Source organism: Sarcophilus harrisii, chromosome 3 (genome assembly GCF_902635505.1).
Source record: "Sarcophilus harrisii chromosome 3, mSarHar1.11, whole genome shotgun sequence".
Lineage (NCBI taxonomy): Eukaryota > Metazoa > Chordata > Mammalia > Dasyuromorphia > Dasyuridae > Sarcophilus > Sarcophilus harrisii.
Genome location: NC_045428.1, coordinates 360,538,031 through 360,562,861, shown reverse-complemented (window position 1 = coordinate 360,562,861; position 24,831 = coordinate 360,538,031). Strand labels below are relative to the sequence as shown.

At 38.5% G+C, this 24,831-nt stretch overlaps 1 protein-coding gene across 4 annotated transcripts in view; it reads right to left on the bottom strand.

Moving 5' to 3' along the window:
* The window catches only part of POU2F3 (POU class 2 homeobox 3), a 93,356-nt gene that overhangs the window by 13,622 nt on the left and 54,903 nt on the right, over positions 1–24,831 (bottom strand). For all 4 annotated transcript variants that reach the window (XM_031960154.1, XM_031960155.1, XM_031960153.1 and 1 more), the window contains 3 exons: positions 7,028–7,132; positions 5,500–5,602; positions 3,032–3,114 (listed from right to left, as the gene is read on the bottom strand). In XM_031960154.1, coding sequence (XP_031816014.1) covers positions 3,032–3,114; positions 5,500–5,602; positions 7,028–7,132 — 291 coding nt within the window. The remainder of the gene's footprint in view (positions 1–3,031; positions 3,115–5,499; positions 5,603–7,027; positions 7,133–24,831) is intronic.

Genomic DNA, 24,831 nt, shown 5'->3' with positions numbered 1-24,831 from the left:
GGGTCACACAGCTAGTGTCTGAGGTCACATTTGAACTCAGGTTTTGTTTTATCTGTTTCTTCAGGGCAGACTGAAGGTGTCCAATAAGTATTAATTAATGATGGCAGAAGGAGGTAAGACAGCTTGAGAGGTATCATTAGGTTTAATACTCAATTATCCTAATAGATGTTCCAAGCTTCAGTGCAGACGTTTTAAAATCATAATAATTACTCTTTTTACTTCCCAAACCACCATCATCCTTTTTAGGTAGAGTTGATTTTATTGGTGACAAAGGATACTGTTTTATCTTTCTATCAATCTATTATCATCATAGCATCCCTTGCACATTTAATATCTTCCCCTCACCTTGATTTAACCTAATATTAGCCCAGAGGTATGGCTAGAAGTTTGAACTTAAATTTAGTAAGATCATCGTTCAAATCCTGTCTCAGATACTCACTTGCTGTGTGATCCTAGGCAAGTCACTTAATGTTTCTGAATCTTAGTTTTCTCATCTATAAAACAGGGATAATAATACCTCTAGTACCTGTATTATAGGGTTTTTTGTTAGGTTTAAATGAGATGATGATAAATATATAAAACACTTTGTACACTTTGATGTATCACATAAACATTAGTAGATTTATAATAATAATAATAAAAACTAACATTTATATAGCATTTACTATGTACCAGGCACTGTGCCATTTTTATCTTATTTGATCTTTATAACAACCCTAAGAGGTAAGTACTAATATTATCCCCAATTTACAGATGAGGAAATTGAGGCAAACAGAGTTATATGATTTGCCCAGGGTCAGAAAACTAATAAGTATATGAGGCTAGATTTGAACTCAGAACTTCCTGATTTCAGGCCCAGTAATCTGTCCATCAAGTCACCCAAATCCCTTATATTACCATTACATTAAAATGTATCTTACATTTTATAAGATACCAATGTTGAGGAGAAGAAAGTGATATTGATTCAACTTTGCAAAGTATTCTTCATTCCCAAAATGATGTAAAAATCTATTGACTCAGGATTTGAGTGGGAATCCATGGATTTCTAAATAAGTGAGTAATTTGGGGCAAATCTCTTCTCTTTGACATTAAGGTAGGTGATAACTCTTTAGAAGAAGCTTCGTGGTTTAGTCAAAAAGGTACTTGATCTAAAGTCAGTCTAGTTTTGAATCCTGGTTCTGCCATTAAGAATCTGCATTACATTGGCCAACTAATTTTTCTTCTCTGTGCCTCAGGTTCTATATATAATCTCTAAGAACTTTTCCAAACTTTTAAAAGTAGGCTAAAGGTATCCCATAAGTATTAACGTTGATGACCGAAGAAGGTAAGTGAGCTAGAGAGGTATAATTAGGTTTAATACTCAATTATCCTAATAGAGATTTCAGTCTTCAATACCTCTGACTCAAGTCCCATTATTCCTTCATTAGAAAGTCTTTAAAATGGAACGGATTGGTAGCTGTTTGGGCTGATTTAGATGAATATCTTCTTTGGGGTAAAGGATGGACAAGAGGACTTGTCAAGTTCCATAAGAATTTTATTTGATGACTAGTAGGGGTCAACTAAGATCTCTTGTAACTCTAGCATTTTCTTATTCTAGGATTCTATTCAAGGTGAGAAGAGTGGCGATGAAAGTTAGAACCCAGGTGTCCCCATTTTTATTTAACCACTAGGTGGCACTCTCTCCTTTTGAAGACTTGATCAAGGGGGCAAGTTTCATGCAACTCATCCATAATTGATTCATCCAGGTTTGACTCTTGGAGCCTAAGGTCAAGAATAGGGCTCTTGTTTTTCATGTGCATGAGGATTCCAGAAAATGAACACTATGTTTGCTCTTACGCTCTCTTTCTCTGTCTCTATTTTCATCTGTCTGTCTCTTTCTGTCTGACTTACTCTGACTCTGTCTCTTGTCTCTCTGTCTGTCTGTCTCTCTCTCTCTCTCTCACACACACACACACACACACACACTCTTTTCCTAACATTTTTATCCATCCATCTCAGAGTCCTCCACCAAGTTCTAGTAGAAAGAACATTAGATTTAGATTAAGAATACTTCCTTTTTAAATTCTAGTTCTGTTACTACCTATGTGATCCTGAGCAAATCACTTTGGACTTCAGTGTAAAGGGAGTAGGGTTGAACCAAGTGATGTCTAAAGTCCCATTTTTAGTTCCCATGATCCTTCTTCCTTGTGTAGTACCATTGGAGGATCAAGCCTAGGACAGTCTCTTTGCCAGCTTCAAAGGGGCTCTGGAACTAAATGGGCCACTGATACATCCCTCCTTCCTGTCCCCTCATGGCTTTCCAGTTCATCATAGCATCTAGTGCAAGTTTCTAGTTTTCCTCAGTGCAAATGGAAAACTGAGCTGATGATTACCAAGTAGATCCCAACTGGGGTGCCTGGGAAATTGAAATCTAGTTCCCAAGGGTATGATGCCAGTTCAAGATGTTCTTCTAGGGGAATGGGATTCAGTTATAGGCAGTTAGGTGGTGCAATGGGCAAAACTTTGAATTTGGAGTCAGGATGATCTGAATTTGGGTCCTGCCTCAGACACATACTAGCTGTGTGACCATGGTCAAATCACTTAATAGCCTCTTTGTTTCAGTTTCCTCATGTAAAGTTAATAATAGCACCTACCTCCTAAGATTATTGGGAGTGTTAGATGAGATAATATTTATAAGGTGTTTTGCAAACTTTAAAGTACTCATGCTAGCCATTATAGACTGAGAAGGTATGTGACTTAATGAGGAGAATGCTAACCTGAAAGTGTTTGGGTTCTGCATCTAGATCTCCTGTTGATATTAGGTAAGCCATTTCCTCATTGCTATAGCTCTGGTTTTCCTATCTGGGACAATAGGATCATAAAATTGAAAGGAACCTTATAAATCTTTTAGTCAATCCTCTTATTTCACAGAGGAAAAGTCTGTTGAAAAGAGAATGTTTCTTGCTGCTTTCTTTGCTCATAGGGTGCAAGGATAAGAGTAGGAATGAGCTTAAGCAGTCTTCTTAGAGGAAATGCAGAGAATGCTGATTACCTGAGATGCTAGGCCAGGTCCAGTCTGTGGGAGGAGGAAGCTGTTTTGTTGCTGAGGAAATTGGAGAAGATTTGATTGTAAACCTGAGGGAAAAGAGAAAGGGAGAAGCATGGGGAAGATTAGAGAGAGACAAAGACATCAAGAGACAGAGACAGTCAGAAACAGATTAAAAATATGTACTTTGCCAGTTCTAAAGCAGGGTTGATACCGCTTTCTCATACCACGTCCCTTAATGCATTTCATACCCTCTGGAGAGTCTGCCTTGAGCTCTACCAGGCATTGATTGCTACATGAAGGCGGTGGTGAATTGATGAATCAGACAGGGGGATAAACAGCGATGGGAACAGCAGTCCCCAAACCAGTCCTTCTGCTAGGCAGGGAGAGGTGTGCAGAAGAGTGAGGGAGGGCCAAGTTGATAACTCTGGGAGGTATAAACAAGATACATCAGATAACACACAGGCTGTTCATGAAGAAACTTAAGAGGGGAGGAGAACCAAGAATGTGGTCTTAGGGGATTCTTCTGAGAATTCAAATGGGAGCCTAGGGATTTTGGATAAACCAAAATCCTGTGCTTTCCACAGGATTTCCACAGGAAAACACAGCTGGCTAGCTATGAAGATACTGGCTGTACGTCAGGAAGCCTCCAAACTTACACCTAATTGGTCACTTGTATCACATCCTGAATGATAAATGTTATTTCAGATTCCTCTTTTTTCTTTTCCCCTCTGGTGAGACTAACTATGGAGGGGCCATTTTGACAATATTGCTTTGGGACCTAGTCTGTCCCAGAAGGTTGAAACAATGGTTTCCTATGACCTGCTTTAGGAAGAAAGCCATCAAAGCCAAAAAAAAAAAAGTATCCCTGTCAAATATCACAGGATCATATTCAGAACTAGAATGAAAATTTCAAGTTATGTAGTCCAACGTCTTTATTTATTTATTTGTCATATAGAAACTATGATCCAGGGAGATTGATCAAGCATTTTAAATGCCTACTTTTTATGTTCTAAGCAAGAAGCAACATGGCATAATGGGAAAAGGGCTATTCTTGGAGCAAATGAGACCTCAGTTCAAATTTGCTATGTGATCCTTAGCGAGTCATTAACCTCAGTGGTAGAGGCCAGAGCTAGCAGAATGAGGCCTCATGAGAAAAAATGTAATTGGGAAATATTTTTTAAATAAATAAAAATACAATAGATAAAATGTGGTTTTCTAAGTCACTATGCCTATACAGAACATATGGGTTTCCTATTTGAGTTTGATACTATTGGACTAGGCAACTCTCTAAGAAAACAAATTACACCTGCTTTGGTAGAGGAAGCATCCTTGCAGGAATGCCTCCTTAGGAAGTAGGACACTTAAGGTCCCTACCTCCTATCCCCTATGCACTATGTGTTAGGCACTAAGGTAAATACTGATGAGGTGGTTTGTGTGATTCCAATTACCCTACAGAAGGCAGTACCATGGTTATCTTTGCTGTCTACACTAAGTAGGAAATCCATCGAAGGTGTCTTTGATACTCTTAAAAAAAAACCCTACAAAACCAAAACAAAACACAATGGTGGGTGAAGACCACAAGCAGCAAGCACTCAGGAGAGCCAGCTGTTTTGAACTGTGGGAGTGCCTTCTCCATTCCTATTTCCCTCATTATCAGAAATCATAAGAACTAGCCGTCCCTCCTCCTATCTCAGCAAAGGGATTGAAGAATAGCAAATAAACCTACGAAAGAAGGTTCAGGGCTTTGTCATTATTCTCAGAAGCTTGGAAACCGAGTCTAGTCTATATATATAAAATCTCTGGTTTCCCACACAGTCCCCTGACCTTTTCAGGAAGGGAAGGTGGAGATAGGGGGCAAGGGAGTATTCAGAATATATTTATGAGATGGTGCTTTGTCTGTGTGCTTTCTGGCCACCCGATGTGGGAGGAGGGGTATAGGTGGGTGGAGGAGAGAGGGAGGGATCCAGGAAATGAGAAAAGTAGACACAGTGCTTCAGAACATTCTTCAGGCGACCCAAGAGTGGCAGTTTACCCCACCCACCCCCGACCTCCTGGCAGCCCTCCCTGCTGCCCCTGGGTGGCACCATTGCTCTGCCCAAACAGAGCCATAGTTCCCCCCCACCCCCCACCCGAGCCCAAAGACTCGGAGCAATCTTCCTTCCCACTGTAGCCACAAGGCGGTCAAGACAGATTTCCACAGAACGGAGATTTCCTGGTACAACAGCTGCCGGTCTACTCTGGAAGAAGCTTTTCTTTTCTCTTTTGCCCCTGGGGTTGGGGCCTAGAAAGGAGAGAGATTGAAAGTGATCTGGCAAGAAATGGGCTGTGGGAGCAGAACAATACAACCAAAATGTAGAATTCCGGGGGTCCTTTTCTTGGCGACAGGTTGTGCTCCCCACTGAGAGGCTGGCTGCTTCCTGTTTTGACAAAATGGTATTTTGGTTCAGGCAGAGAACCTCAGGGCATCTTACCTTGTTGCCCAGACTGAGACTGAGACAGCAGAAACTGTGACACAGATTGCAAATGGCTGGGAACCAGTACAAGTTGCTGGAGAGGGTGGAGAGAAGCCATGTCCTATATGTGGAGAGACATAGTTTACAAAACATTTGAGCTAGGTTCAACTACTCCATCCACCTGAATCTAGTTTTTAGCATAACCACTGTTTTCTCTCCTTTGTTCTTAATCACACAGATCCTAGTGAAATCTTTTTATACTGTTGACCTCTCTTATTTGTCTTCTCATTTATTTTTTTTTAATAGGTGTTAAGTTCATCTGCCTAAATTGTATCATGCTCTTTGAGGGCACTGGAAGCTCAGAAGCATTCCCAGATATCTAAACTGATTTAAGCCAAATCCAGTCATCAGACGAGAGGCCTTGCCTGGTAGTCATATGAGATTAAACCCAGTGATGAGTAGCAATTTGAAGACACTGTGAACTCACTTTTTTTTGTTGTTGTTGTTGTTTTTTAATTTTGATCATTGTATTTCAATATAATTGTTCTCCTTTACAATGTTGTATATTTATTTCATGCATTTAAAACACTATTCTGACAAGAGGTCAATAGGCTTCATTAGATTGGCCTCCCTCAAAATAAGATTTAAAACTCTGGGCTAAATAGATGAGAGAATCCCATCAAAACTTTCAAAAGCCGCATGGTATACTGGAAAATATCCTGAATTTGACGTCAATTCTAGCTCTTCTACTTACCACTTGTGTGACACTGGTCAAGTTATTTATTATTTGGGTCTCAGTTCCTCGTCTGTCAAATGAGGGTACAGTAATGTATCTTTCTATGTTCTCATTCTATGTTCTCTTTAAAAAAGGACCCAGTAATTAGCCTAGATCATACATAGATCAGATCGATACCTCTCTCTCTGGTCCTCTTTCCAACTTGCTATAAGCTTAGTGAATCTAGGCTTCTCTGGTGCCGTGTAACTTTCACAGAATATAGCAGGATACTATGTCTATAGTTAGTTGTTCAATAAAAATTTGTTTAAGAAACAAATGAAGGGCCTTCAATAAAGGAGATTCCTGTCTCTCCAAATCACCAATCTGAAGAATAGAATATTCCCTTTATCTATTGCCTTCTTATCCTCCCCCAAGTTGGTTAATTCTGAGATAAAAATTCTTACTTAAAACCATAACATGAAGGAAGTCACTGGGACTGTCAGATCATACAAAAGTAACCCTCAATAGACGTTGCTGGCAGGCTCCTTTGAAGACACTGGCATTTCTGAAATGGCCTTCCATTTAGTATCTTTGGTATTCAATTTTCCACAGGAGAACTAGAATTCTTTCTCCCCAACTTCTTAGCCAGGCTGATTTTTGAAATTTTTCCTTCTGTCTCAATTTTCTAACCCCTTCCTAACACTCACTGCTTGGGGCTTCTTCAGACAAAGCATGGGTTGATTTTGGAGGGAGTGGGTCACTGGGTGCCTCTGAGAAATGCCATCTTCCCTGTGAGAAGATCCAGGCTTCCTGAAACTGGCTGATAGTTACCCCAGGCATCTGGTTTCCTGACATCATGGCAGATCCTTGAGACAAGTGGCAGGGCCTGTGTGATAGAGATGGCTGCAAGGAATCACTGAGGTCTTCAGTTTTGATCTGCAAGAAGACAGAGAAGAGTTAAAGTTTCTTTCAAAGAGAAAGTTCTTGAGTAAGTCAAGAAGGAGTAGGGAAGAATAGAAAACTATCGGACTCCATAAATAACTACTTGCTTCACCATCTGAAAAAAGTATGATAGGTACTGGGTATGTGGCAAATTACCTTGTCTGACTATCTTTCCTACCTAAAGCTAGTAGTGTCAGATTCAGATTTGATAGAGTATTAGATTTCTAGAAAAGAATACTTATATTCTTTTGTATACATATTTCCACAATTCCACAAGAGGCATCCCTTCTTTTGCTATGTGTGACCAGGTTGTCTCTTCTGTAGAATAACAGCTTCTTGAGGGCTAGGCTATTTCATTTTTTGTTTGCATAGCTAACAGTTTCTAGAACACAATAATTTCATTTTTTTAAAATTGGGTCTCCCTGTCTTACTCAGGTTGGAAGTATCAACTATTCATGGTCTGATCCCAGAGCTGATCTTCACAAGCTTTGATTTACTCCATTTCCCATCTAAACCAGTTTATTCTGCATTTATCAGCCCGATGGTCTCCAACTTGGAAGAGCTAACCAGTGCTTACTCCACAAGAATTGATATCATAATTAATGTAAGTGTCCATTTGGTTTTTAGCAGTAATACAAATCAAAACTCCTTAACTCAAGTAATCCACCAGCCTCAGCCTCCTCCTGTAACAGGGACTATAAGCAAGGGCCAAGAAGTCCAATTTATTGATGATTGCTTGATCAATAAAGGACTAATCTCTCAGTCTCAGTTTCTTGATTGAGATACTATACTAGTAAACCTTTCCAGGAATGAGATGATACATATAAAACCATATATAAATCAGTATTGCTACTTGTGGGAGCCTCCATCACACTAGACAAGCCCATAAGGGGGCTAAATACCATAAATACTTGTTTACAAGGCAAAGAAACAAGACTGAGACTCCCCCACCTCCACCCCAAGGATTCATTTTTGATTTGTAAAGTATATTGCAAATAAGGGATTTGTTTTAAAGTATATTTCTCAGTGTCCCCCCTGCCCCAGCTTCTTTCCCTTCCCTTTCTCCTCTCCCAACTTCTCAAACATTCCTCCTGCAAGATTACTTTCTATCTACTCTTTATTCATACTCTCACATAGCCAGTAGGTAGCTACTTATTTGTACATCTTTGCCTCTCCCATTAGAATGTAAGCACCTTGAGGGCAAAAACTATCATATGTATTTCTTGGTATCCCCAGTCTTAAGCACAGTGCCTCAAACTATTTAAAACTTAGTGCATGCTAGTTCATCCAATGATTGTGTAAGACTAGATGAATTGTAATGCTCTGGTATTCTGCAATGCCATGATGCTGTTATTTCCACTGCTGCTTGCCCTTCACATGGGAAGCTGCCACCACACCCCAGTAAGTTGGGTGACAATATCTACCACACCATCCAGCCACCCCCTCAACCCCTTCCACCTCATTGCCTATTTGCAGGCATTAACGTGTCTTCTGACTTAACAGCAATTGCCATAGTAGAGTCCCAAAGGATCTTTTTTTTTGTTTGTTTCTCAGGCTCATATCCTATCATTACCCTACAGTTAACATAAATACCCAGTTTGTTATGTGATCCTCTAGTATTCTGGCCTAGACTTGGGGATCCAATATATCTTGAAATTGATTTTTAAGTCTACAAAGGGAAATAGAGTATTATTCCTCTCCTGTCTTTCCCAATAATTATTTTGTCGTTATTGTGTGTTTATTCATCTGTGTTCATGCTAATTCTCCCCAACAGAATGTGAGATCTTTGAGGACAAGAATTATTTCAATTTATCTTTATATCTCCAGGATCTAGCACAAGACCTGATCTATAGTAGATGCTTACTGAATATGTGTTGAAAGAATAAATGAATGAGGATCTCTGGGAGGAAAAATATTTTGATACACTTCTAAGTTTAATCTACGTTATTAATATTTCTCCATTACTTTTTCAAGACAATCAACAAAATGATAAATCAAGACCTGATTTCTAGCATTTGCCATGTGAATACTCACACTGTAAATTTAATAATGATGCTCCAGAGATCCTGCCAGCTGACTCCAGTACACCTTTGTCTCCCTACACACAAACACACACACACAAACACATACACACACACACGCATACACATACCCCTTTACAATCTTCTTATCTTCTTATGCTTTACTTCCCCTCCATTCTCTCCCCCTCAGCCAACATACTCTTTGATTCAGTAACATTGTCCTCCTTGAGAGCCATCTATACCCAAAGAGAGGACTGTGGGGACTGAATGTGGATCACATAGTATTACCATTTTTTTGTTGTTGTTGTCGTATACTTGCATTTTGCTTTCTTTCTCATTTTTTTTTCTTACTTTCTAATCCGATTTTTCTTATGCAGCATGATAAATGTGGAAATATGTTTAGAAGAACTGTACATGTTTTAACATATATTGGATTACTTGCTGTCTAGGGGAGGGGATGAAGGGAGGGAGAAAAATTTTAGAACATAAGGTTTTGCAAGGATAAATATTGAAAATGATCTATGCATACTAAAAAAACTAAAAAAAGACCAAATTAAAAACCCCCAATCAAATACTAAATTGGAAATTCTAAAATTAAAAGGAGAAATTAAAAATATTGAAAGTAAAAAAACTATTGAACTAATTAATAAAACTAAGAGTTGGTTCTATGAAAAAGCCAATAAAATAGATAAGCCTTTGGTAAATCTGATTAGAAAAAGGAGGGAGGAAAATGAAATTAGTAGTCTTAAAAATGAAAAGGGAGAATTTTCCACCAATGAAGAAGAAATTAGAGAAATAATAAGGAGTTATTTTGCTCAACTTTATGCCAATAAATTTGATAACCTAAGTGAAATGGATGACTACCTCCAAAAATATAGACTTCCCAGACTAACAGAGGAGGAAGTAAATTGCTTGAATAGTCCCATTTCAGAAAAAGAAATAGAACAGGCAATTAAACAACTCCCTAAGAAAAAATTCCCAGGACCAGATGGATTTACATGTGAATTTTACCAAACATTTAAAGAACAATTGGCCCCAATGGTATATAAATTATTTGATAAAATAGGGAATGAAGGAGTCCTACCAAATTCCTTCTATGACACAGACATGGTACTGATACCTAAACCAGGTAGGCTGAAAACAGAGAAAGAAAATTATAGACCAATCTCCCTAATGAATATTGATGCTAAAATCTTAAATAAGATATTAGCAAAAAGACTACAGAAAATCATCTCCAAGATAATACACTATGATCAAGTAGGATTTATACCAGGAATGCAGGGCTGGTTCAATATTAGGAAAACTATCAATATAATTGGCCATGTTAATAACCAAATTAACAAAAACCATATGATCATCTCAATAGATGCAGAAAAAGCATTTGATAAAATCCAACATCCATTCCTATTAAAAACACTTGAGAGTATAGGAATAAATGGACTTTTCCTTAAAATAATCAGCAGCATCTATTTAAAACCATCAGTAAGCATCATATGTAATGGAGACAAACTGCAACCATTCCCAATAAGATCTGGAGTGAAACAAGGTTGCCCACTATCACCGTTACTATTTAATATTGTATTAGAAACGCTAGCTATAGCAATAAGAGCTGAGAAAGAGATTAAAGGAATAAGAATAGGCAATGAGAAAACCAAATTATCCCTCTTTGCCGATGACATGATAGTATACTTAGAGAACCCCAGAGATTCTACTAAAACGTTATTAGAAATAATCCACAACTTTAGCAAAGTTGCTGGTTATAAAATAAACCCACATAAGTCATCAGCATTCTTATATATCACTAACAAAATCCAACAGTCAGAGTTACAAAGAGAAATTCCATTTAAAGTAACTACTGATAATATAAAATATTTAGGAATCTATCTGCCAAGGGAAAATCAGAAACTTTATGAGCAAAATTACAGACCACTTTTCACACAAATTAAGTCTGATCTAACCAATTGGAAAAATATTAAATGCTCTTGGATAGGGCGAGCAAATATAATAAAGATGACAATATTACCTAAACTAATCTATTTATTTAGCGCTATACCAATCAGACTCCCAAAAAACTATTTTAATGACCTAGAAAAAATAACAACAAAGTTCATATGGAAAAACAAAAGGTCAAGAATTTCAAGGGAATTAATGAAAAAAAAATCAAATGATGGTGGCTTAGCTGTACCAGATCTAAAATTATATTATAGAGCAGCAGTTACCAAAACTATTTGGTATTGGCTAAGGAATAGATTAGTTGATCAGTGGAATAGATTAGGTTCAAGGGATAAAACAGTCAACAAATATAGCAACCTAGTCTTTGACAAACCCAAAGATCCCAGCTTTTGGGATAAGAACTTACTGTTTGATAAAAATTGCTGGGAAAATTGGAAACTAATATGGCAGAAACTAGGCATTGATCCATACTTAACGCCGTACACCAAGATAAGGTCAAAATGGGTTCATGACCTAGGCATAAAGAATGAAATTATTAATAAATTAGAGGAACATAGGATAGTTTACCTCTCAGACCTGTGGAAGGGGAAGGTCTTTATGACCAAAGCAGAACTAGAGATCATTACTGATCACAAAATAGAAAATTTCGATTATACCAAACTGAAAAGTTTTTGTACAAACAAAACTAATGCAGACAAGATTAGAAGGGAAGCAATAAACTGGGAAAATATTTTTACAGTCAAAGGTTCTGATAAAGGCCTCATTTCCAAAATATATAGAGAATTAACTCTAATTTATAAAAAATCAAGCCATTCTCCAATTGAAAAATGGTCAAAGGATATGAACAGACAATTCTCAGATGAAGAAATTGAAACTATTTCTAGTCATATGAAAAGATGCTCCAAGTCATTATTAATCAGAGAAATGCAAATTAAGACAACTCTAAGATACCACTACACACCTGTCAGATTGGCTAAGATGACAGGAAAAAATAATGATGATTGTTGGAGGGGATGCGGGAAAACTGGGACATTGATGCATTGTTGGTGGAGTTGTGAACGAATCCAACCATTTTGGAGAGTAGTTTGGAACTATGCTCAAAAAGTTATCAAACTGTGCATACCCTTTGATCCAGCAGTGTTACTACTGGGATTATATCCCAAAGAGATTATAAAGAAGGGAAAGGGACCTGTATGTGCACGAATGTTTGTGGCAGCCCTTTTTGTAGTGGCTAAAAACTGGAAACTGAATGGATGTCCATCAGTTGGAGAATGGCTGAATAAATTGTGGTATATGAATATTATGGAATATTACTGTTCTGTAAAAAATGACCAACAGGATGATTTCAGAAAGGCCTGGAGAGACTTACACGAACTGATGCTGAGTGAAATGAGCAGGACCAGGAGATCATTATATACTTCAACAACAATACTAGATGATGACCAGTTCTGATGGATCAGGCCATCCTCAAGCAACGAGATCAACCAAATCATTTCCAATGGAGCAGTAATGAACTGAACCAGCTAAGCCCAGAAAAAGAACTCTGGGAGATGACTAAAAACCATTACATTGAATTCCCAATCCCTATATTTATGCCCACATGCATTTTTGATTTCGTTCACAAACTAATTGTACAATATTTCAGAGTCTGATTCTTTTTGAACAGCAAAATAACGTTTTGGTCATGTATACTTATTGTGTATCTAATTTATATTTTAATGTACTTAACATCTACTGGTCATCCTGCCATCTGGGGGAGAGAGTGGGGGGTAAGAGGTGAAAAAATGGAACAAGAGGTTTGGCAATTGTTAATGCTGTAAAGTTACCCATGCATATATCCTGTAAATAAAAGGCTATTAAATTAAAAAAAAGAAAAGAAAATGATCTATGCATATGTTTTGAAAATAAAAAGCTTTAAAAAAAAAGTAAAAATTAAAACAGCAACAACAACAACATTGTCCTTTCTGTTTCTTGCACAGGACACTATATCACCTGACTCTGGCCATTTTCACCAACCTTCTTCCATGACTAGAGTTCTCTTCCTCATCTCTGCCTGCTCACCTCAAATCTTAGCTAAAATCCTATTTTCTACAAAAAGCCTTTTTAGATTCCCCCTTAATTGTGATGTCTTCTTTCTGTTGATCATCTACAATTTATTTCCTGTATATAACTTGTTTATTCATAGTTGTTTACATGCTGGTTAGAAAGTGTTAGAAATTTGTTTACACATTGGTTTTAGAGGAGGATTGTTTTTTTGTCTTTCTTTGTATCCCCAGTGCTTAGAATAGTTCCTAGCTCATAGTAGATCTTAATAAATATTTATTGACAGACTGACAAATTCACTATTTATTAAGCACTTACTGTATGATGAGCACTCTCAGGATAGGTGTTGGGGAAGCTATATAATTTAGATGTAGTCAGATAAAATATGCACACTACCCCTCCTTCCCCTGATGAAATTTATACTAGATATCCATGTGAAATTCCTATGGGAATAAGAATGAGCTAGGGCCAAGACATTTTTTTACTGAAACAAAATACACTATCAAGTGACTTTGGTATCTGAGAAGTGAATTACAGAAGTTCAAATCTCCCATGGTCTCTAGCATGATATAATAAAACTGACTTAGGAATTAGGATACCTGAGAGCTAGTCCCAACTTTGTCACAGATTATGTGCTCTAAGATGAGTTAACTAACTTTTTTAGGCTTTAGTTGTCTTTTTGTTTTGTTTTTTAGCAACTTCCATATACTGTTAGAGATGGGATTTGGGTTATCATGTAATCTATTCTACCCCTCTTTCATTATTCTGATGAGGAAATTGAGAAGCAAGTTGGTGAAAGGACTTGTTCAAAGTCATACATCAAGGTCTAGGATCACTTCCTGCTAAAATTCTATGATCCTGTGATTTTTAAGGATTCTTCCACTTCTAATATTTTTTCATGCTATAATTCCTTCCCATCAGCTTATGCAACAAAGATGGCAATCCTTATGAGATGAGAAATTGGGGGAATTTGATGAATACAGATTTTGCCAGTTCTCTGGAAATATTGGATAAAACCATAGAATACAAAAGGAGACCTATTTTCCCCCAGATAATGTGTGAAGACAGCTTCTTTCTGGAATGATATTACCAATTTGCATCTCCCTCTCCCTTTCCTCCTACCTCAGTGGACCACACTTAGGTCTTGTGAATAAGGGTCAAGAACAGAGAAGAAAGGATGAACCTCATCCAGAAGAGAAAAAGAAGGCCTCAGGAATGTGTAAGTTATTTCCTAGGTGTTAGTCCATTAGAAGAGTCTCTGAGACTCTTACCCCAATTGCCCCTTCACCTTTTCCACCCCCGCCTTGGATGGCACCATCATCTGATCAGCTCTGAGTAACTTCTAGGTGTTCTACTGTTGCCCTGAGAATTTTAGATTTCCACACGCCAGATTCTAAGAAGACATTTGGCAGCTGGTTTAAGAGAGAGAGAGAGAGACAGAGAGAGAGAGAGAGAGGGTTTCAAAAAAATCTTAAGCCTTTGGTCTAAAATTGGGGAGAGGTGATGATATTGTTACTCAATCTAAGGGAAATCTTTCTAATTGAGTATCTAAGTTTCCACAGAGTTTCATCCCCTACTTCTCACTGTTGTTGGTAACTTTGAGAGTTTGAGAAGTAGGATTGGGGGAGGAGAGAGGAGGAAGGGAATGAAGGGAGGATATGGAAAATAAGGAGCCAGAATCTCTCCAGTGGAACCACCTCAGGCAGCTTGGCAAAGCCCCAGTTTGGGAGGCAAGTAGTAGGGTTCCTTTACAGACTCATTATGCACAATGAGAAGATAAGGAGGAGCAGCTATGACAGAGCTCTAAAACATGTGCTCTGCGTCCAAACTGGGTGCTATCTGTTAGAATCAATGCCAGGTCTTCCTTCAACACTTACTTTCAGTACCCAGTGCCATCATGAAAGCAAACTCACCCTTTCATCTATTCCCTGGATCAACTGCCCTCCTTCTAGGGGTCTCCTGAGGCCCCTTCTGACAATGATGTCCACAAAACGCTGGGAAATGCCCTTTTGATGTTAATATGGAGTTTTCTGAGTTTTCTGAGAGCTGTGTCTCATGCTTTTCTGATTCTATTCTCTTGCTTCATAAGGACTCTCTCAACCCTCATTATTTCATATTGATGTCTTGATCATCCATTAGGCATGGGGTGGGGAAAGTCCCCCTAAAGAACAAAATCCCTATTCTCAAACAATCTCTCTCCAGTTTCCCAATTAAGTCTGACAACTTTGACTATCTGGATTTTGTTGGATCTTTGGAACTCCACAGATGGAAAGAAAGGAGAAGTGTGTGTGTGGGGGCGGGGGGGAGAGTAGCAGCTTCCATTGCCACCAGCTGACTTCTCAAACGCTCTTGAGGTGCTGTCCAAAAAAGAATCCAAGTATTCAAGAACCAAAGTCCTTTCCAACTGGGGGGAGGGAGGAAGCAAACGTTTTTACAGCTGCTGAGGGGAAAAGGTTGGACGCCTTCCAGGCAACTGGGTGTTGCTGTGGATTTGGGAGACAAGATAGAGAAGACTTCAGTTGGATCTCATAACTTCATAACATGAGAACCTGAGGCAAATTGGATGAAAATCCGATTCTTGCACCCACCCACCCCTTGCCATAGATATTTGTGAAAACTAAACCAAACTCACAGCGTGACTGGAAACATACAGGTTGTCCCCTGGCTCTATCTTTGTCTTTGTTTCTGTCTGCCCATCTCTCTCTTTGAGGCTCTACATACAGTGTAAAGTACTTCTTTAAGCTCTAATAAAGATTTACTGGAGGCTAAGGGCATGGATTGTGACATAGGGTTCAATTTTGCCAGTCGGTCACTCGAACCTGGCCACGTCACTTCTCAGCTAAAATCCCAATTTCTTCCAAAAAATCTTTTCTGGACCTCCTTAAAATTTACACTTTAATTCTATTGATTATCTACACCAACTGAGGTGGCTCTTGTGGTACTCTGTATCTTCAGTAGTGTCCCAGATAGTTAAAATAGCATCTTGTTTTCTTTTCTTCCTTAATCTCAATGAACTCCCTGGCATCATTCAGATCAGAATATGGTGAGCTAATCTTGGAAGGAGAGAGCCCCTTGAAAGGACTGAAAACATTTTACATACACTTGGCTTCACAACTCAAAGGAGAAATAGAGAGCAGGTATTATTAGTCCCATTTGACAGATGAAGAAACCAAGGCCTAGAAATATTAAGAGGCTGATGTAAAACTTCTCTTCCAAATAGTTAGCTCAGCCACATCAATAACCCAGTCTCCAAATTTCCTCATTTAATGTCTTCTCTACAAAACAAACAAACAAAACCCAAATCCTAAAAAACTGAGATAAGACTGGCCCAGGAAATCAATTCAGGATCTTCCAGGAGCAGGAGAGAGACAATGAGGAAAAGAATGCATGTTTCTACCCTACCCCTCAGCCCCTGGCACGCTTTGCTGGGCAGAGCCAGCCGATAGTCATTCACCTTCCTCAGGAAGAGTCCATTGACATTTTCACATGACCCACGCGGGGAAAACAACCAAACACTAATGAATATAGACTGGCGATGAAAGTGATCAAAGCTGTTGCCCTAGTTGCATAACTCGTTTGTGGAAAGTGTTTCATAAACATTTCACAAGAAGGAGAATTTCAAAGAGTGAACATCTCCCAACCTGCCTTCAATTACTGCCCAGTTTTTTTTCCCTCCCCTCTCCCCCTTCTCTGCTTCTCCCTACCAGTGAAGAGCAGTTTCTGTTTTGTAACTGATCTATAAAGGTTTGGCAAAGGTGCTGCTCACGAAAACATCCTGCAGACATATTGCAAGTGGTGGAATCCAGCTTCAAGCAGGGGTGAGCAAGGGTCTGAATGCCCACCACGACCAGTGCCTGTGCCGTGGCTCAGGGCACTCCATCTCTGCTCCCTGCTCTACCCCACAGACCTATTGCCCCTTCTCTTTAAAACATCTGTGTGACCCATGTCAGGTAGAGGAGATGGAGAAGTCCCCTCTTCCATCCATCTCCCAGCAGGAAAGGCTCCTTTGCGCATACAAATTGCACATATTTCAAATTTGGTGAAGTAGCAGGGAACTGAACTGAGAACCAGGAAAGCTGGTATCTTGTCCTGTTTCTGCTATGTGACCTGGGGTAGATTACTTAATTCCTCTAAATGTCAATTTGCTTCACTATAAAACGAGGGGGTTGGCTGTCTAGTCATTCCCAAATCTAAAATTTTATGACCTTAAGTAATGCATGGTCTAGTGTAATAATAAAGTAGCTAGAGGGTGCAGGAGATAGAGTGCTGAGCCTTGAATCAGGAAGAACTGAGTTCGAATGTGACCTCAGATACTAGATGTATGATCCTGGGCAAGGAATTTAACCCTGTTTGCCTCAGTTTCCTCACCTGTAAAACAAGCTGGAGAAGAAAGTGGCAAACCACTCCAGTATCTTTACTAAGAAAACCCCATGATGAACCAGACACAACTGAACACACAACAGGTAATAATTCTGCACGTGGAGTCAGAAGCTCTGGGTTTGAGTTCTGCTGCTTACTGCCTATGATCCAACTCACTTACACAAAGTCTATAGCACAGCTACATCAGCCAACTGAAAGCGCTCCAAAAAGTGACAGGAGACTCCATTTCCTGTCTTTGTCCCCCATGCCTGTGTGATTCAATGCCCAGTTTTCTCACCATAATTCCCTCTTGGTTTCCTTTAAGAAACAGCTCAAATCCTATCTTCTGCAAGATCTTTCCAATGCTTAATATAGTATCTGGCACATAGTGGGTGCTTATTAATGTTTGTTGTTTGATGGACTGATTTCCTGATTCCTACCCTTCCCCCCAATTCTTTCAGATTATCTTTTATCTTCTTTGTATATATCTTGTATGACTATTTACACTGTGTGGTCCCTCTTCCCCCAATACTCTATTAGAATGTCTGCTCCTTGAGAGAAGAGATTGCTTTTTTGTATTCTCAGTGACAAATGTATCCAGAACTTAGTATAGTGACAACACATAGTAACCCCTCTGAGCTTTGGTTGACCCATCTGTAAAATGAAGGAATTGGATTAAATGCCTGCTAATGTCCCTTCCATCTCTCAAAAATCTGTTCTATAAAGCCTATAATTTTTATTACTTTTCCATCTGACACTTGAAGTTGGCACCTCCAGAAATGAAATTCTCAAAATAAGAGATATCTTTATATTTTCTTCTGCTTGTAGTTACCCTGGAAATGTTACAAACTTATCAGTCACAGCATTTTAACACTTTCTCATTCTCTCCTTAGCAAGAAGGGTGATTTGCTACAGTTGGCACAAGCATGAAAAATATCATCATTTTACGCCTATAAGATTCTACCACCTCCTAGAAAAAATAGGGAAATCCTCTAAATTGCATTCAAAGAGCATAGAGACCTCAGCAAAGGCCTATAGAAAATGTTTCTTTCTTGCCTAAACCCAAGCTACAAAATCATAACCTTCATTTTTAAAAACTATTTCCACATTTCAGTACTTCCACAATCCCTGTGTCTGATTTTCCAAGAGTTATAGGCAAATGATTCTGTTATTCTAGTATTATAAAACAGGACTTTTTGGGATTTTGGTCCCCAGGGCTAGGAGATCCCTAAATTCCATTGCACAGATTATTTGCCAGGGTTAAGTGATATGGGAGAAAAAAAGGAGTACAATGGAAAGAGAAACTGGGTTTCAACCCTTGTTCTGTCATTTACATGCTTATGTGAACTTGGGCCAGTCATTTTCCACTTGATTTCATTTTTCTGATCTAGAAAATAAAGGGTTGGACAAGATGATTTATAAGGTTACATCTAGCTCTAAATCCTATGAGCTACTGATTACAGCTACTCTTACTGCAAAAATTATTTTCAACCTTTTCCGTCACCTAACCTGGAAACTCTTCCCATGATCACTTTTGTAGTGTGCTATTCTCATGATGCACATGACGATTCTATTTTGAACTTTGTATTGCTTTTTGCTTTTTTGGTCCCCAATTTAAAGGAGAAAATATCAGAAAGAGAATAAACCATGACCTCAAAAGAAATGCTGAACCTAGAGCATTTATTCCTGAGGATTTTAAATGAAATTACAAAAAAGGTAGAGCAAATTCAAACATGGGGGGAATTGTGGAGAAGGGTGGGCTGGGAGAGGAGAAGAGAAGAGATAAGCATAAAGGAATGGTCCCACACATTTCCAAAGCTACCATTACAAAGCCTATAGACTCCTGAGAACAATGTTTTTAGAGGCATAAAATGCAATCCATAAGATTACCCCCAAAAGCCAATTATATTGAAATTCAGTTATCTGAATTCAGATAATTCAGTTATGAAGCTATAAGCCTGTCTATTTTTATTTCACAAATCCTAGAATAAGAACCCCTGTTCTAGTGTGATCATTTTATTTTACAGGTTAAGAAACTGAGGTCAAGAGATAACAGGATCAGAATGCAAACCCATGTTTCTAGCTCCAATTTGTCTTCCATAATCCCATTGTTCTAGAATGAAACTATTCCATCTAAAGAAACCTTTGGATCTGTCTGTCACGTTATGTAGCTTTTATTAGCACCTGGCAGAGGCAGCCCTTCAGAGGAAAGTTTCACATGGAACTCAAAATGAATTCTTACTTTGCATTTCCCTGCTAGGAGTTAACTATATTTCGGGAAGAGAATTTCATGATGTTAAGATCTTGTGTGGCTAAACCAGATGAATCTTTAAATATAGAAAACAAAGGAATCTGTCTCTTGGTGACATCTAGAGTTGTTACCTCCCGGGGTGATTTTGAAAATACTTGGATCTCAGCTGGAAGCCCCTCTCACACCTCCAGCCCTATCAGTGGTGTACTGGTAAGAGCTTAATAACTTGCTCTCCAGAGGGAGAAATGATACTTTTAGTATAATCTCCATTAGTACCATTTTCTCCATCACTTTCTTAAATTTAGACAGTCAGCAATAAATTAAGCCCTGATTTTTAGCATTTGTTGGGTATAAATGTTCCCACTGAAACTTTTTCAGTTGTTTTTTGGGATGAATCTAGAATACTAGTCTATGTCTAGGGTTTGACATACTTCCGTATAGCCCAATAAGGTTCAAAGAAAATGAAGGCACAATTCATAGTTATCTTTTAAAAATCATAGGATCTTAGAAATGGAAGGAGGCTTGTAGGTCATTAGATTCACCCCCTCATTTTACATGAGTTTTAGTAGAGGTTAAGTGACATCCCAGAAAGCTTAAGAAAAGAAAATGTCATAGTACATAGAAAACTGAACCTGGAATCAGGAAGATATGGAGTTTAAATTTGAACTCATATACTTCGTAGCAAGTCACTTAATCTCTAACTACCTGTTTCCCCAACTATAAAATAAGGATAATAATGACACCAACCCTTCCAAAGTTTTTGTGAGGATTAAATGAAATATTGCCAGCATCCCATGTATAGTAAGTGGAGAACTCAAGACTTCAAACTTAATTTTTTGACTCCAAATTCAGTTCTTTTCTACCTATCAGAGTCTGAGAGTTCATATTTCTCCCAGAGGCAGATATCACCAGAGTGACTCAATAAAAGAGAAGTAGGTTAAAGATCTCTTTTCTGAAAACTAGCTTCTATATTGGCTGACCACAATGTTTACAGTCCCCTATTAGAGATTTATTTAAAACATTTTCATTTTAAGGACATTTTTATTAAAATGAAAATAATTCTGGTAGGCATTAAGTCAATTGAATTCAATAAGTATTTTAAGCAGCTACTATGTATAAGGATCTGTGCTAGCAGCCTTATATAGAAAAACAACAGTCCCCCTTAACAAAGATTTTTACTGAGGAGTAAAATGGATAGGGATGGGAGCAACATGAATACAGATAAATAAAATCAGGATAAATGAAGCAGGAAGACATGAATAAATTAGAGAAATCAGGAAAGGTGTTAGACCTGGAGCTGAATCTTGGAGGGAGCTGGAACTTCAAGAGATTGCCAAAGAAATAACTACATTAATATACAAAAGTCTGGTCTTGTGGTCAGCAAAACCTAGGTTTGGGTCCTGCTTCTGATTCCTAATGGCTGGGTGTCTATAGCCAAGTCACTTAATCTGGCAGTGCCCCAAACCACTCTCCAAGGATAAAGTTAAAGGATGCATTACCAATCTGCATGAAGGGAGTTTCCACGCTCATGAAATCACAGGCCCAGACCAAAAAAAAAAAAAAAAGGAAGCCAGTATCCAATATTATCACTTTATAGAGAGACAACCTGGCTACTGTTTCACACTTATGATTCACATTGAACTTGAAGTCCACTAAAATCCCCAGATCTTTTAAAGACAAACTTCTTTTTAACCCTGTCTCTGTATTGTTCATTTGAAGTTGATTGTTTGAATCCAAGTATAAGACTTTACATTCATCCCCACTAATTTTCTTCTAATTAAATTCATCATATTGTTCTAATTTGTAAAAATCCTTGTGGATCTTGACTGTCAACTAGTATGTCAGCTATCCCTCCCAGCTTGGAGATACTTGCAAATTAAATAAGCATTCTATTAATTTATCCAAATCATTGGTCAAAATGTGAAAGAGCCCCAGGCAAGCTCAGACTGATGGAGACCTTCAGTGGTGTCTTCCTGAAAAGCTGAACTTGAATCATTAATCATTATTCTTTGAATCTAGTTATTGAAACTCTTTCATTTCCTCTAATTGTATTTCCATATAGTCCATATCATTCCATTTTCTCTTTATGAATATTGTAAGATACATTATTAAGTGCTTTGCTAAAATCTAAAATTTTGCTAATATCTTATATACTTTATCACCTTGGTTTGCTATTTTAGCAACCCTGTCAAGAAAAAAAAAAAAGGAAAAAGTTTAGTCTGGCATGGACTATCCTGTTGGAAGAAATCCTGGAAGGGAGGGAAGAAGAGAGGCAAAAAGAAGGAAAAGAAGGAAAGAGGGAGGAAGAAGGGGAATAAAGGAAGGAGGGAGGGAAGGAAGGAAGGGAAGAAGGAAGAGAGGAAAGGAGAGGAGAAAGAGGGAAGAAAGGAAGGGGAAGAGGGAAGGAAGGAAGAAAAGAAGGGAGGAAGGAAGAAAAGAAGGGAGGAAGGAAGACAAAAGGAAGGAAGGAAGGAAGGAAGGAAGGAAGGAAGGAAGGAAGGAAGGAAGGAAGGAAGGAAGGAAGGAAGGAAGGAAGGTTCAAAGAAAATGAAGGCACGATTCATACAGTTATATTTTAAAAATCATAGGACCTTAGACTCCAAAATGGAAGACTTGCAGGTCATAAAATTCAACCCCATCATTTTACATGAGGATTTGGAACACTTATTAAATACTTTCAGTCCAGGTGCCTAAGCCAGGCACTTTGCTAATCAGCACTTTACAAATATTATTTCATTTGATCCTTACAACAACTCTGGGGAAATTGAAGTAGAAATGAATTAAGTAATTTGCCTAGTGTTTAATGCTGGATTGAACTCAGGTTTTCATGACTCTGGGAACAGCCTTCTGTCCAGGGTATCTCCTAATTGCCTCAAGAATTTTCACAGGAATAAAATTAAGCTTATCATCCTATAATTTGCAGAATTTGCTGTCCTCTTTTTTTTTTTTTAAGAAGACTTAGATTCAAATCCTATCTTCAATTTTACAAATTTTGTGAACATGGGCATATAACTTAAACTCTGAGCTTCAGGCAAATGTTTAAAACTATCAGAGATTAATGAAATACTGACCACTTTATAGTATACATTTATTTTTTATTATATTATTATTATTAATAGAATAAATGTTGTCCAATTGGTTTCAGATGTATCTGATTCTTCATGACCCTTTTGGGGTTTTCTTGGCAAAAATACTGGAGAGATTTTCCATTTCCTTCTCCAGCTCACTTTACAGATGAGGAAAAGGAGGCAAGTAGGGTTAAATGTCTTGCCTGGGGTCACATAGCTATTAAGTGTCTGAGACCACATTTGAACTCAGGAAGATGAGTCTTTCTGACTCTAAGCCCTGATTCTCTACTACTGTACCACCATGGAATAAAGGAAGATCATAGATTAATAGAACGGGAAGTAATCTCATTTTATAGATAAATCAGCTTAGTGTAACACCATATAGCTAGTAAGTAGCAAAGCTAGGATTCAAACTCAGGATGTCAACACCAAATTCAGCATTTTTTATACTATACTGGCTGACATGTAGAATCACTGGTCTTACCAATGACAACAAGTTCCCAGTAAAGGTCCTGTATCTGAGACCTTAGACAGTCAGAACAGTCAGGAGCTGATTCCAGGGGTTTTCTTCTCATTCTAAATCCTCTGATCTTATGGCCATGGATGGTGGTGGTGGTAGTGGTGGTAGCATTGAATAAATGGAAAGGGTGAGAGCATGGAAGACGGACTGTCATTCTTTCCAAGCATGGCTATGTCTTTGCTTTTTTTTTTTTTCTGTTGAGTTTGCCAAGTCTCTAATGAGATGAGGGTCTCTATGTTGAATACATCTTGGTACTTGATCCTATTGCCAGGGTTGTCTCTAGGTTTGAGAAAACTCACATCCCCATGTTAGTTAGTATGCAGGTTAAAATGAACATTTAAGGTGGGGAAAGAAGCCACAAATGGGCACTTTGGAACCTGAGATAGGGGGTGTGGAAGAGGGAAGGGCAGAATTAGTCCTCTGCCAGGGATTTAGGTCGGGGGAACTATGTACATGTAGATGAGGCTTGGGTATTTTTTTTTTTTTTAGTATTCCTCAGTATACTTACTTCATCTCCCCAAATTACTTCCCCTTACCACCTAGTCACTGTCCAGTTGGTAGGAGGTCCCCAGAATACACAGCTCATGTCAATATTCCAAATTTCCTACATAGTAGGGATGACTTCCTTTCTTATATCTACAACACTTTCCTCTCACTCACCCTCTAATCCTGTACCTGGGCTCCCTCCATACACGTTAAAACCCTTGAACCAGTAGCCAATGATTCTTTCACATGTTATTACCTTCTTTGCTCAACCGATTTCAAAATATTAGCATTAAAGTTCCTCCAAGAGGCAAATTCAACCATTCTAAGGAGAAATTATTTGGAAAATCCACTTTTCCTTGCCTCTCTTCCTCCAAATTGTGGTGATGGAATGCCTCCTTTTCCCCCGCAAGAGAGAAGGTGGGGGGGGGGGGAGAGAGAAACAGAGAAGGAGGGGGAGAGAGAAGAAAAGAGGGAGAGAGAGGGGGAAGAGAGAGAGAGAGAGAGAGAGAGAGAGAGAGAGAGAGAGAGAGAGAGAGAGAGAGAGGGAAAAGGAGAAAGGGAGAGGGAAAGGAAGAGCAAGAGAGACAGAGAAGGAAGGGAGAGACAGAGAAGGAGAGAGAGAGAGAGAGAGAGAGAGAGCGCGAGCATTGGGTAGGGAGTCAGCTGATAAAAGTTCAGATGTCATTTTATCACCCATTATGTATGTAAGTTTGGGCAAAACAACTAAATACTTGATAATTATCCACTTAGGCCTAGCATATGCCAAGCATTATGGTTAATGTTGATAATAGAGACAAAAAATGAAAACCATTCCTGCCCTCAAGGAGCTTACATTTGACAAGGAGTAGGGGAAAGGTGGTAAACAACAAACCTAGAGAAGTCAATATAAAACACATACAAAACAAATTCCAAGGAATTTCTAGTGGAAGGGGAAGGATAGCAGTAACAACTGGGACCTCTTACAAAGGATAGCAATTGAACTGAGTTTCACT